Here is a 14,004-nt window from a genome sequence, read left to right on the forward strand (position 1 = left end):
TGTCACACAAATCACTAGAAAATCTCTTAGAACTAATGAGACTTCTCAGGAGATGACTATGAAATACACAAAAATTACATTGTCTTTAATACAAACAACCAATTTTTAAAAGAAATCTCACTCAGTTCTAATTCTGTACCAAGACAGAGAGACGCCCCCCCACCAATCCCAAAAGCCCTCAGCCCTTCTCCAGCAGATCACTGCTGGGGCGGCCCAGAAGAAACAAGATTTGTACTCACCCCAGGAAGCCCACGGGTTGATGGCTGCCATCCTGCAGGATTAATCCACCAGGAACTTGCCCAGGAGCAGTGGATTTGGGTGATTACTGAAAGCAACTGCAATACCCACCTAGTGATAAAAGTGTAAAAAGACAAAAAATGGTCTTTTCTCACAGAAGATCCGGTGGGAAAAAAGAGAAAACATCCACAGAAACAGCAAAAGACTCCTACAGAGCATTATAAGAATACAATTTACATGTCAAAAACATAACAGAATTTCTTAAGAGAAATGAAAGGTGACAAGAATTAGCTGAAAAATGGGCACGTTGCAGAATAAGAGAGCAGAAATCTGTCAACCGTTCTCAAGAGACAGCTACTGACAATGACAAGGTAGCTTTTCTGTTGATTTAACGAAAATTACTGTAAAATCTACCTACAACCTTCACACGTAAGTGGCTGTCTAGAGCAGAGAGGAGGGAGGAACGGGGGAATGACTACTTAATGGGTTCAGGGGTTTACTACTTGGGGGGGTTATGAAAATGTTCTGGAATTATATAGTGGTGATGACTGTACAACGTTCTGAAAGCACAACAAAATCACTGACTTGTACGATTAAATGGTTAATTTTATGTTACGTAAATTTTATCTTAAAAAAAAGAAAAAATCCACCTGGAAGACCTACCAGGCCCAAGTCTGTCTGTCTCTGCTGGTGCAGAGGCCAACAGAAAACCGGGTTTGGAGCCCAGACCCCCCCCCCCCAACTCCCTAAGTTCTAGGCTTATTTATGCATGTCCCGCGACCTCTCTGAGGGCACCGACGCCCACGGGCAGAGCTCTGCGGATTCCTGGGAGCGTGCATAAAGCACTGGGACGCCCACTGGGCACCAGGAGCACGGGATCTGCGCCCGAACTCCAAGTCGGCACACTGAGTATTCTGCACTCTTGCCTGCAACTTGACAAAGTCCTCCGGTCACTGTACGTTTAAAGGAGCCCTGGGCTGTTCCCAACCCCCTTTTGACTTGCCTCCGCATCAGATGAGAACGGGCTCGTACGAGAAACGCCCGCAGGGGAAGGAAAGGTGGACTCCCCGGAACCGCCTCGGAGGCGTCCTCGCCTCCCGCTTCCTGGCCTCCCGCCCCGGATTTCCTCCGCAACCCTGCCGCGGGTGCGATGCTCACAGCCCGTCCCGGGAACGGCCGGACTCACCTGGTTCGCAGCCACCGGCCTCGCACCCCTGCGGGCCGGTGCCCGCCGCTCTTCGCGGGCGACTTAACAAGCTCGCGTTTGCTTCGCCGGGGACGTTCGGACCGGCTCGCCCGTGCGTCTGGGGTTCCCGCCCGGGGGACAAAGGCCCGACGCGCAGGGCTCACCCGGGCCCGCCCAGCTGCTCCAGCGCGGCCGCGAGGCCGGAGGCTGGCCGAGGGACCCGCCCTGGCGTCGCGCCCGCCGCGAGTGTAGGCGTCGGCTCTCCCCACCCGTTCTCCCGACCCTCCCGGCCGGCGGCGGCGGCAGCGGCAGCGGCAGCGGCAGCGGCAGCAGTAGCAACCCCACCAACTGGGCGACCGCCTCACCTCAGCAGCGGACAATGGCGGCCGCCCCCCCACCCCGGCCCCGGCCCGGCGTCGACCGGGACGCACCGCGCGGACTGCTGGGAGTGGTAGTTCCAGGCGGAGCGCTTCCGGTTGGACAGGAAGCGCCACCTTGGCAAGTTCCTGGAGGTGCTCGGCCTCCGAGTTCCGCCTTCTAGGGATTTACCCGGACCGCTGTGCCAGAGGCCTCGGCGAGGCGGGCCGTGCTTTCCCAGCCACGGACCGCGCTCCCCAGCCACCGCTGCCTGACGTTAGGGGGCCTCGGTAAAGCGCCGGTCGGCGAGCCTCAGTTTGCCCGTCCGTAAAATGGCGGCTCGCGGTAGCCGCACTTAGCGGTGGGAACTTTAAGTCTGAGCACTTTCCTTTTCATTCAGTAGTTACAAGATTGTAAGGAAGTGGTTGTTATGATACCCTTTTCAGACAAGGAACCTAATTTTGAGCTTCCGCTCACATACGAAGCCCTACTCCTTGTTACCGAGATGAATTTGAGTCCGCTGGACCGAGGCCTCCTTCCCAGCTGTATTGGGGGTGACCCTTGTCCAGAGCTCCCTAGCCCCTTCCTCCTTTCTCCTTATTCGCCATGCCTGTTCATTTCTCCACCCTAGTTTCGACTGTTTAGTTGGGGGAACAGCATGGTGGTCAGAGAGAGAGTGGCCAATTGCAGAGAGCCTTACGGGCATCGTAATGGCTCTGGCTGTGAGCCAGGGCATGGTTCTGAGCAGAGCAGTCATGGGCTCTGGCCTCCTCAAAGGATCACTCACTCTGGCTTCTGTGTGGAGGGCAGACTTAAAGAGGGTGAGGGAAGGACCAGAGTGACCTTTGTACCAATGCAGTAATCAACGTGGGTGGTGATCCGTGGTCAGACTGTGGAAATGTTAGTGTTCTAAAGGTAGCGCCAACAGGCAGTAGGTTAAAGGTTGTGCATCATGGGATGCAGTCCGGACTGTAATACCCAGAACAAGGAAGGGCATGGAGGAGGCCTCTCAATGCAGAGCTGTTCACCAAGGCCCGGTGGGGAGTGGGTTACAGGTGTGTGATGATACTGCTTCCCTCATACCCAGGCCCTCTCCTACTTCAGGTACCCCAGCTTGTTGGATGGTACCTTGTTCTCTCTGTGTCATGAGGTGGCAATGCTGAGGCGAACAGCCATCTTGGATGCCACATTATGGAAGTCTGGGCTACGTCTGGGCTGTTACTGAGGTTTCTGAGTGGGGAGAGACAAGAGCAGTAGGAGAATCTAGGTTGTCTGTGGACATGCCCTTCCTCTGAGAGGTGCCCAAAATGTGGTCACCCCATGCCACGTGAAGGGCTTCAGCTGGTTCCATTTCCTCATAACCAGATAAGAATGAAAGGTAAAGGGAGGGGCTTCCCTGGCTCAGTGGTTAAGAATCCCCCTGCCAATGCAGGGGACACAGGTTCGAGCCCTGGTCTGGGAAGATCCCACATGCTACAGAGCAACTAAGCCCGTGTGCCACAACTACTGAGCCTGCACCCTAGAGTCCGTGAGCCACAACTACTGAAGCCCGCGCACCTAGAGCCCATGCTCTGCAACAAGAGAAGCCACCGCAATGAGAAGTCTCCACACCACAATGAAGAGTAGCCCGCACTGGCCACAACTAGAGGAAGCCCGCATGCAACAAGGAAGACCCAATGCAGCCAAAAATAAATAAATAAAAATTAATTAATTAATTAAATTTTTTTTAAAGGTAAAGGGAGGAGGAGTCCAGGATACATTACTTGGAACAAGTAGGGTATTTTATGAACTGGGTTGTCACCAATAGTATAATAACTAGCACAAGTCAGCTAGACTTGAAGTTACCTTATGCTTTCAAATCCTAGGATTAACTCATCTTCTCCAGCGAAGAGTCCAAGAGTCACTAAGGTCAACACTATGGGATTCTGAGTCCCCCCAGAAGGACGTCAAGATGCTTCTCTACTGCTGGTGACCATGCAGAAGCTCCCCGTTCCACAGCTTTTCTTTGCCACCAGTTCACCATTCAGCATTCAATTTCTCACATCCTTGGAATTTAACGTTAGACGTCTGCTCGTTTTTCTTTTAAGAAAAATATGTAAAACATAGTAAACTCGTAAGAGATTCAATGAAACCCTGTGAACACACTCCTAAGCAAAAAAAAAAAAAAAAAAAAAAAAAAAGAACATCAACCACAGGCTGAAACACCTGTGTTTCCCTCGCCAATAGAAAACCCCCTTCCTCCAGAGGCAGCCACTATCCTGAATGAGATGTGGATCACTCCATACATTTCCTGAAACTTTACATGCCCGTATTCGAGAGCAATACAAAGCATGTTTTGCATTCATATAAATGCATAAGATTTCATCTGCAACGTGCATTTTTTGCTCCATATATTTATCATTGAAAGATTTATCCTTTCAGTGTTTTTTTTTTCCATGTGGCATGTGGGATCTTAGTTCCCCAACTAGGGAATTGAACCCGGCCCCCTGCAGTGGAAGCATGGAGTCCTAATGCATTATTTAAAAACTGCATTATTTATTTTTTTTGCATTATTTTTAAAGTTTTTTTTTTTTTTTTGACATGGACCATTTTTTAAAAGTCTTTATTGAATTAGTTACAATATTGCTTCTGTTTTATGTTTTGGTTTTTTGGCCATGAGGCATGTGGGATCTTAGCTCCATAACCAGGGATCAAACCTGCACCCCCCTGCACTGCAATGCAAAGTCTTAACCACTTGACAGCCAGGGAAGTCCCAACAATTGCCTTTTTATATGCTTGTAATGAACAACTGTAAATTGAAAATAGTAAAAATACCATTTACCACAACATCAAAAAATATGACTTAGGGATAAATGTGACAAAAGATGTGAAGAATTCGTACATTGAAAACAAAATATTGCTGACAGAAATTAAAGAAGACCTAAACAAATAGAGAAATATACTTGTTTATATGTTAGAGGACTCAATATTGTTAGGATGTCAATTATCTTCAACTGATCTATAGATTCAATGCATTTCCAATCAAAATCCCAGCACGAGTTTTTGTAGACATGGAATCATATGAAAATGCAAAGACCTAGAATAATAAAAACAACTCAGAAATGAAGAAAATTGGAGAGTTAGCACTGTCTGATCTCAAAAATTATTATAAAGTACATAATCGAAACAGCATGGTATTGGTATAAACAGATACATCAATGAAACAGAATATATAGTTCAGAAATAAGCCCATACATCTATGGATAACTGATTTTTTACAAAGGCACAGAAGGCAACACAGTGGGAAAAGGATAGCCTTTGCAACAAGTAGTACTGGAACAACAGAATATCTATCTTTATATTTTTTTAAAAAAAGAACTTTGATCCTTAACTCACACCGTGTACAAAAATTAAATAAAAGTGGATCAACAATAAGAACCCAATTTTTGAAAAAAGGGTAAAATATTTTCATGAAAGAAAATAGGCAAATGACAAACAAGCACTTGAAAAGATGTTCAACATCAATAGTAATTAGAGAAATATAAATTAAAACCACAATGAGTGGCTTCCCTGGTGGCGCAGTGGTTAAGAATGCAGGGGACACAGGTTCAATCCCTGGTCTGGGAAAATCCTACGTGCCATGGAGCAACTAAGCCCATGCACCACAGCTACTGAGCCTGCGCTCTAGAGCCCGCGAGCCACAACTACTGAGCCCACGTGCCACAACTACTGAAGCCCACGCACCTAGAGCCCATGCTCTGCAACAAGAGTAGCCACTGCAATGAGAAGCCCATGTACCACAATGAAGAGTAGCCCCCGCTCACCAAAATTAGAGAAAGCCCACGTGCAGCAACAAAGACCCAACACAGCCAAAAATAAATAAATAAAATAAATAAATTTATTTAAAAAAAACACACAACGAGAATCCAATACACATCTACTGGAGTTGCAAAAATCAAAAAGAATGACCATACCAAATATTGATGGGGATGTGGAGGAACTGGAACTCTCATACTTTGCTGATGGGAATGTAAAATGATATAACCACTTTGAAAAACAAAATGACAGTTTCTTAAAATACTGAACTTACACCTACTGTATGATCCAGATATTTTAATCCTATTTATCCAAAAGGAAATATATGTCCATACAAAGACTTGTACACTATACTAGTGTTCATAGCAGCTTTATTTGTAATAGCCCCAAACTGGAAACAACCCAAATGTCCACCAACAAATGACTGGATAAACAAATTGCGGTAGATCCATAAAATGGAATACTAGTCAGCAGTAAAATGGAATGACCTATTGATACATGCAACAACATGGATGGATCTCAAAATAATTATGCTAAGAAGCCAGTTCCCCCTCCCAAAAAAAAGAGTATGCAACATATCATTCCATTTATATACAAGTCTAGAAAATTCAAGCTAATCTATAGTAACCGAAAGCAGACCTGTGGTCATTTGGGAACAGAGGAATGGGGAAGGGTGTGGAGAGGTAGGAGGAGGGACTTCAAGGGGCATGAAGAAACGTGCGAGGGTGATGGTCATATTCATTTTCTTGATTGTGGTGATGGTTTTACAGATTTAAACGTCAAAATTGGAACTTCCCTGGAGGTCCAGTGGTTAAGACTCAGCGCTTCCACTGCAGGGGGCATGGGTTCAATCCCTGATAGGGGAACTAAGATCCCACAAGCCGCATGGCGTGGCCAAAAGAATAAAAAATAATTTTTTAAAAAAAGGTCAAGGGGAAAAAAAAAGTCAAGTGGACTTCCCTGGTGGTCCAGTGGTAAAGAATCCGCCTTCCAATGCAGGGGACGCAGGATCGACCCCTGGTCGGGGAACTAAGATCCCACGTGCTGCAGGGCAACTAAGCCTGTGCGCCTCAACTAGAGAAGCCCGCGCGCCCCAACAAAGGATCCTGCATGCCGCAGTGAAGATCCCACGTGCCGCAACTAAGACAGGATGCAGCCAAAAATAAAATAAATATTTTTTAAAAAGGTCAAAATTTATGAAATTGTACACTTTAAAATACGTGCAGTTTATTTTTATTTATTTTTTTGGCTGCATTGGGTCTTCGTTGCTGCACTCTGGCTTTCTCTAGTTGCGGTGAGCGGGGGATAGTCTTCATTGAGGTGCGCGGGTTTCTCACTGTGGTGGCTTCTCTTGTTGCGAAGCACAGGCTCTAGGCACAAGGGCTTCAGTAGTTGTGGCACACGGGCTCAGCATTTGCGGCACACACGCCCTGGAGCGCATGAGCTTAGTAGTTGTGGCTCACAGGCTCTCGAGCACAGGCTCAGTAGTTGTGGCACACAGGCTTAGTTGCTCCGCAGCATGTGGGATCTTCTAGGACCAGGGATTGAGCCCGTGTCCCCTGAATTGGCAGGTAGATTCTTAACCACTGCACCACCAGGGAAGTCCATGTGCAGTTTATTATGTGTCAATTATACTGCAGTAAGCTGATTAGAAAGTCTTTTAGGAGAAAATACAAGATACTATTTTTAAGACCCAAACGTAGTTGGGATTTTGAACTGAAGACATAAAACACAAACAATGAAAAAAAAAAGACATTTTTTTAAATCCTTCTTTTCTTCAAAAGACACCATAAACAAAGTAAAAGATAGGACTCCATGCTTCCACTGCATGCACAGCTTGCGGGATCCCAGTTCCCCCACCAGGGATTGAACCCAGGCCACGGCAGTGAAAACACCAAATCCTAACCACCAGACCACAAGGGAACTCCCTGCAATTAATTTTTTTGAGTACTTAGGATTTTTGTTATTTCAACTGTTTAAAAAACAACAAAAACAAAATGGAAAAAGATCTTTCCAAAATGATTGGCTATTTACCTAAGGAAATTATTCTCACATAAAATCTCTAGAAGAACATCATTAACAACAAGAAAAAGTTACTGTGGCCAATAACACTGAAAATGTTCCTCTTTTTATAGCAAAACCCAGGCCATGGCAGTGACAGTGCTGAACCCTAACCACTAGACCACCAGGGAGCTCCCTGCAATTTTTTTAAAAAATATTTATTTTTATATTTATTTATTTGGCTGCACTGGGTCTTAGTTGTGGCATGCTGGATCTTCGTTGCCACGTGCCAGATCTTTAGTTGCGGCATGTGGGCTATGTTAGTTGCAGCATGCGGGATCTACTTCCCTGACCAGGGATCGAACCTGGGCCCCCTGCATTGGGAGTGCAGAGTCTTAACCACTGGACCACCAGGGATTTTTGAATATTGATCTTGTATCCTGCAATCCTGCTCTACTCACTTGCTAGTCCTAATAGTTTTTTTTTTTTTATTCCATCAGATTTTTTACATTGAAGATCATTTAATCTGTAAATAACAACAGATTTTACTTCTTCCATTCCAATACGGATTCCTTTTATTCCATTTTCTTGCCAATTGCCTTAGCTAGAACCTCCATTACAATGTTGAATAGAAGTGGTGAGATCAGACATCCTTGTTTTGTTCTCATCTTAGGGGTAAAGCATTCCGTTTTTTTCTATTGAGTGTGATATTACCTGTAGGTTTTTGTAGATGCCTTTTATCAGGTTGAGGCAAGGGACATGAAAGAACTTGCTAGGGTAATGGAAATGTTCTGTGTCTTGATATGCATTTGTCAAAAATGATTCAATGGTGCATCTAAGATATGAGCACTTCACTGTTCTGGGTACACAGCAAAATTCTAGGCCAAGGGGATTCTCAGGATGAGAAAATTACTTTTGTACTTGGAGTTCTTCCTGCCCCAAGTTTGGGGCTCTGTTCCACCCGCTCACTGTTGTCCAGGGCTCTGCTGCTCTCTCCTTCTTTGTTCAGAGTTGCTCTAGCCAATTTTGAGGCTACCTGCACCCAGACCAGTTGTTTGTCCCCAGCGTGCTCACCTGTGAAGGGGTCACCTCCTTGAAATGCATCAAGGCTTCCTTGCTCCTAACCCCTCTTTGGTAGTGTACCACAGGAGAGTATAATTTTTAAACTTTGTTTTACTCATTGTTACATTGGGAGCTATGGTTGTTCATGCACTCCTACGTGTTCATTGGAAACAAGTTCGATGTTGTCATTTTCTTTAAAGCTACCTCTGTGATTAAAATGTAGTCAGGGGGAGAATCACAGGTGAGGGCCCCAGTAAGCTGTTAAGGATCTGAATCTTAAATTCTGGATAAAATGGGAAGACACAGGAACTTTCTCCACAGAGGCTGGCATGACAGGAGTTACGTTTCAGCAGGAATTCTACCTGCTGTTTGAAGAAGAAACAGGTAAACAAATCTTTGCAAACTCTGATAAATGGTGTGATGAAGGATCAGCTAGGTCTGGTTGGTCATGAATGTCCTTTCTAAAGTGATGTTTAAGCCCAGACCAGAAGGATGGGTCTCAGCTTCCCAAAGGTTATGCTGGGTGGACTGTGGTTCCAGATGGAGGGAAAAACGTTTGCAGGCACCTTGACAAGATTCCAGGAACCAGAACAGGGCCAGTGCAAGCCAAGCAGGGTGAACACCTGGGACAGTGCTATGGTGGGAGCATTCAGAGGCAGGCAGAAACCAGACACAGGCTGAGAAAGTTACTTATTCTGGGAACTGTGCTGAATAAGTAAGCTGCATGTGTATCAAATGGTACACATTCACTGTAAACAAAATCGCTTAGGAAAAGGTAGAGCAAACATTGCTTAAAAGTCCCATCACCCATAGATAATGAATGTCAACATGTGGGTGACATTCTTCCACAGAGTTCCCCTGAGATTTATGGTTTCACAGAGTTGGGATCATCCAGGTTGTTATGAACCTAATTTTGTCTCCCAACAATATGCCATTTAATTTCTGCACCATAGTTACTTAAACATTCTCCTATTGGTGAGCATTTCTTAGTTTGCTGTTACAAACCGTGCTATAACAAAGGTCCTATGCCTGTGTGCGTTCATAACTGGGCAGTTATTTCCACGGGTGAGACTGCTGAATCAACTCATGAGCATACTTTACATATGGACACTACTAACCTGACCACCCTATAAAGAGGGTGCACCCATATAACCATCCATGGGTGCTGAATAATAGGGTCCATTTCCCTACTAGTTTTGCCTACATCCAACACAGTCTTTTAAAATCCTTGCCAGTCTTTACCTGTCAGTTAGTCTCCTGGGACTGAATTTTCTGCAGTCTAAACAGAACTTCCTTACTAGGATTTTTGTATTAAATGAGGTTACTTAGACTGAATGCTTGGGATACTGCCTACCTCATAACAGGTGCCCAAGTATATACTTTTATCATTTTTATTTATATCTCTTTGATTACTGATGAGCTCATACACTTTTCCATGTATTTATTGTCCATATGTGCTCCTTTTGTGAACTGCCTGCTCATACATAAGGACTGGTGAGCAACCTTGCCTTGGTCCTTCCTGAATGGAACAGGAACGGCTCTAGGTCAGGGATTGGCAAAGCTTTTCTGGCATTTTGGCTTTTCAGGCCATGCGACCTCTTTCACAGCTACTCTACCTCATAAAGCAGCTACCGACAACATGGAAATGAGTGGGTACATGCTATGTTCCAACAAAACTTTACTTACAAAAACACATGGGCCAGATTTGGCCTGTGGGCCCTAGTTTGCCAACCTCAGCTCTAGTGCCACCATTAAGCCTGATATCACCGTATTATAAAAATACATTTTCTGTTACCAGGGTTTTTTTCCCCTGAAATAATAAATATTAAATTTTATCAGCTTCTTTTTCATGAATCATTGAGATGACTTGTTTTTCTCCACTGCTTGATTAAAATGGAGCATGGTAGTTGTATATTTCCTAATGCAAAGTACCCGTTTACTGCAGTGGTTGTTCTTAAATCCAGGTATACTCACTGTAATGTCTGATCTGGAACTTTTGCATTAATATTCCTGAGAGATATTGGCCTTTTTCTTTCTTTGAGCTTTGACAGACTGGTATCACAAAAGAGGTAGCATTCAACTTTCTATATGTTCTGGAATAGTTGTATATCAAAGAGTTTTCTATTTCTTGAAGGTGGAAATAATTCAGTGGTAAAATAGCTTGGGCTTGAAATTTTGTGGAGTAATTCCCTGAGAACTTTTTCAATTTATTCTGAAATGTTTAGTGTATTAGGTTTTCTGTGTCTTCTTCAGTCAATATTATGTTTTCCTAGAAAACTGTCTTTTTCATCTAAGTTTATCAGGTGTGTTAACACAAAAATGTACAAATCTTATGATATAATTTTCTCTATGTTTATTTCCCTTTTCATTCCCAATGGTGCAAATCTGTGTGTTATTTTTCTTGACCGTGTTAGTTTGGAATTTATAGTTTGTTTTTCTCAGAATCATCTTTTACCATGTATTTTCTCCTTTTATCACTATTACATCCTTGTTTCTGCCTTGATTAGAAATATTTTTTTTCTAATTTCTTGTGTTTAGCACTAAATTTATTTCCATTTCTTCTTGTTTTTGCTACTTTAGTGCACCCATTTCTAATGATTCAGACTGACATTTGAACTTCTTTCTCCTCCTTGTATTTTTATTTGTTGTAAAACTGTACCAATTTTTAGAGAAACATAAAAAGGCACAGTATTCCCAGACTCTTATTAAATTAGCTATGTTCATTTCTGTTTTCTTCTAAGCCCTTGTCCAGATGCACACATAGGACAACACAGCCACAACAATTCTGCATTTCTCAGTACACATTACAGGTGCTTTCCATATTTCTACACAGTGTTCATAATAACAGTTTATGGTGACTTCCTGAAACAAATTAGAAGTACCCTAACTTTCTAGCATTGGAGAACAAAGAAGTAAATAATAGCACTCTGGCTCTTTGAAATAGTACATTCAGTCTTTGAGTCAAATATCATCAACCTATTCTGACTTCTCAGCAACGGCCTTTCCCACACTGGTTGATTGTATTAACTAGTATTATTGAAGGGAGTTTTGATTTTACTAATTATTTTTCATTGGCAATTTACCCAGGTATCAAATACCACCCAGTCTCAGCCCTTCTCTGGAAATGGTTAAAAAAGACAAAATCTACATATACTTGTATAGCTTTTGTGAATTAAAGTGCAATGTGTAATTTCCTCCCCCTCATATGAGTTCTTTGGTGCCCAATAAAGTTAGAACCTTGATCGAAAGCTTTCCCACACTGATGATATTCATACGGTTTCTCTCCAGTGTGTGCTCTCTTATGTTGAGTGAAGGATAAATGAAAACTGTAAGTCTTCCCACATTCATTACATTTGTAGGGTTTCTCTCCAGTATGTGTTCTCTTGTGCACATTAAGATTACACCGTCCACTGAAGGATTTTCTACATTCATCACATTTATAGGGATTCTCTCTAGTATGAGTTCTCTGATGTACATTAAGGTGAGAATTTTGGCTAGAAGATTTTCCACATTTATTACATTTATAAGGTTTCTCACCAGTGTGAATTCTCTGGTGCAAAATGAGGTGAACACTCTGCCAGAAAGATTTCCCACATTCATTACATTCATAGGCTTTTTCTCTACTGAGATTTCTTAGATGATAAGAAAGAGATGAAAGCTTCTTAAAGGCTTTCCAACATTCATTACATTCATAGGATTTCTCCTTACTATGAGTTCTCATGAACTGAGAGAGGTGTGACCTATGGGTAAAGAAATCCCCACTTTCCTTATATCCGTAACATTTTTCTCCAGTATTAATTATCTCATGTGTAGAAAAGTATATGCTCTGGTTGGTATATTTACCGTGCTCATTCAACTTACACAATTTTTCCAGGACTTTTCCACATGGATTGCCTTTACAAGGTTTCTTTTCTACCAAGATTTCCTGATGATTCTGTAAAACAAAATTATACTGTAAACTGTGAACTCCTGAGTCAGTTTGATGAAAATGTTCTTTGATAAGAAATCTCTGTGAAGAAACAAAGTCGGAATTGAAGCTGCATTTCCCCACAACTTCAGCATTTTCCCAATCCCCATCCGGGGTCACTAGTTGCCCTTGTTCATATTCCACTGGCCCCACACTAACACTGTACCTCTTCTGCTTTTCTGATTCATTCTCAGATTTCCAGTCATCTGCTACGGTAGAACGCCAGGAATCACCCATTGTGTATCTTTCCAGGTTCATGCTGCTGGGTAATCCGTCACCAGAAATGGCCTCTGTTGATGGTGACTCTTGGCTTTTAGGTCTGTTCTTCCATGCTGGAAGGAAATGAAAAACAGGTGCTTGGGAAAAAACTCCTAGAGTGAGAATGATGAGATAAAAGCAACAAGATGTGCACAATACAAGTAGATGTTTTTAAATATCAACTAAGGGAACAGATGGAACTTTGAGAAGAGAACCCACAAAATGTACACACAGAACAAGAGGAATCCACAGGAAGACTAATCAGCTAAAAAAGTCATCAGCAAAACAGGGGGAGAAGACACATTAGGGGAAACATCATGGAATAAGCAGACATCCCAAACATAAAATATTCTGAACAGCCACCCCTCTTTAATGCTTAGATATCTCCAAATTCTGATCCATCTCCCTAGTTAGGTCCATTCCTCCTGTAACTGACATCATATTAACCTTCCTAACAAACAAGTTTCACAATGTCAAGAGAATACCTCTTTAGACCCAGTCCTCCCGAGCACTCAGAATCAGGGTCAAACTACCACAGCTCTCCTTGTTCCTTTTTCTGCTGGTTTCTTTAGTTCTCCCTGTAAGTGACCATTTCCCCCATTAACACACAGTTCCTGTCTGTTTGAGGACCTGCTTTTGATCCCCAAGGTCTCAGGTGACAGCAACCCTTCCCTTTCTTCTCATCATTCAGGTCACAACTCCCAGGTCACCTCCTCTAAGAGACCCTCTCTGACCTCCCCTCCTATACGGGTTCCTCCTCATTTTCCAGCTCACTGTCCTGTTTTATCTGCTGCTCAGCACTGGTTAGCGCTGTTTAACATCACCTTGTTCTTTTGGTCCTTTATTGTCTGCTCTTCCCCAGACACCAGCACAACACTGGTAGCTCTGTGGGTGCCTGGGACATGTCTGTGAGGTGGACAGAGTGTACACAATTGTGCTCCTGCCAGGTGGGGAGGCCCTACATTCCTGTCCACAGGGAGGAGGCTATGGAACTGACTGTGAGGAGGGCTTTGCAAAGTCAAGCAGAGCAAAGGAGGGGACCCAGAAACCTGCAGTGGGTTTCTCCATGAGTCCTTAGCTGGACCCTAACTGCAAATGTATCGGAAAAGGCTCTCAAAGACCTGGCAAAGAACAGCTGCTA

General features: G+C 43.6%; 1 protein-coding gene across 18 annotated transcripts in view; it reads right to left on the bottom strand.

Annotated features, from left to right (window-relative positions):
* The window catches only part of ZNF606 (zinc finger protein 606), a 66,681-nt gene that overhangs the window by 26,793 nt on the left and 25,884 nt on the right, over window positions 1-14,004 (bottom strand). For 9 of the 18 annotated variants that reach the window (XR_014237831.1, XR_014237832.1, XM_082369165.1 and 6 more), the window contains one exon: window positions 274-348. Coding sequence is in view for 15 of the 18 variants with exons in the window: in XM_082369165.1 (XP_082225291.1) it covers window positions 274-348 (75 nt within the window). In the remaining 3 variants the exon portion in view is untranslated. Of the gene's footprint in view, window positions 1-239; window positions 349-1,423; window positions 3,011-3,625; window positions 3,860-5,733; window positions 5,779-12,499; window positions 12,938-14,004 lie in introns of all 18 variants that reach the window. The other 9 variants (XM_082369160.1, XM_082369171.1, XM_082369166.1 and 6 more) reach the window with 7 other exon arrangements.

The sequence above is a fragment of the Balaenoptera borealis genome (genome assembly GCF_965194805.1).
Source record: "Balaenoptera borealis genome assembly, chromosome: 19".
NCBI lineage: Eukaryota > Metazoa > Chordata > Mammalia > Artiodactyla > Balaenopteridae > Balaenoptera > Balaenoptera borealis.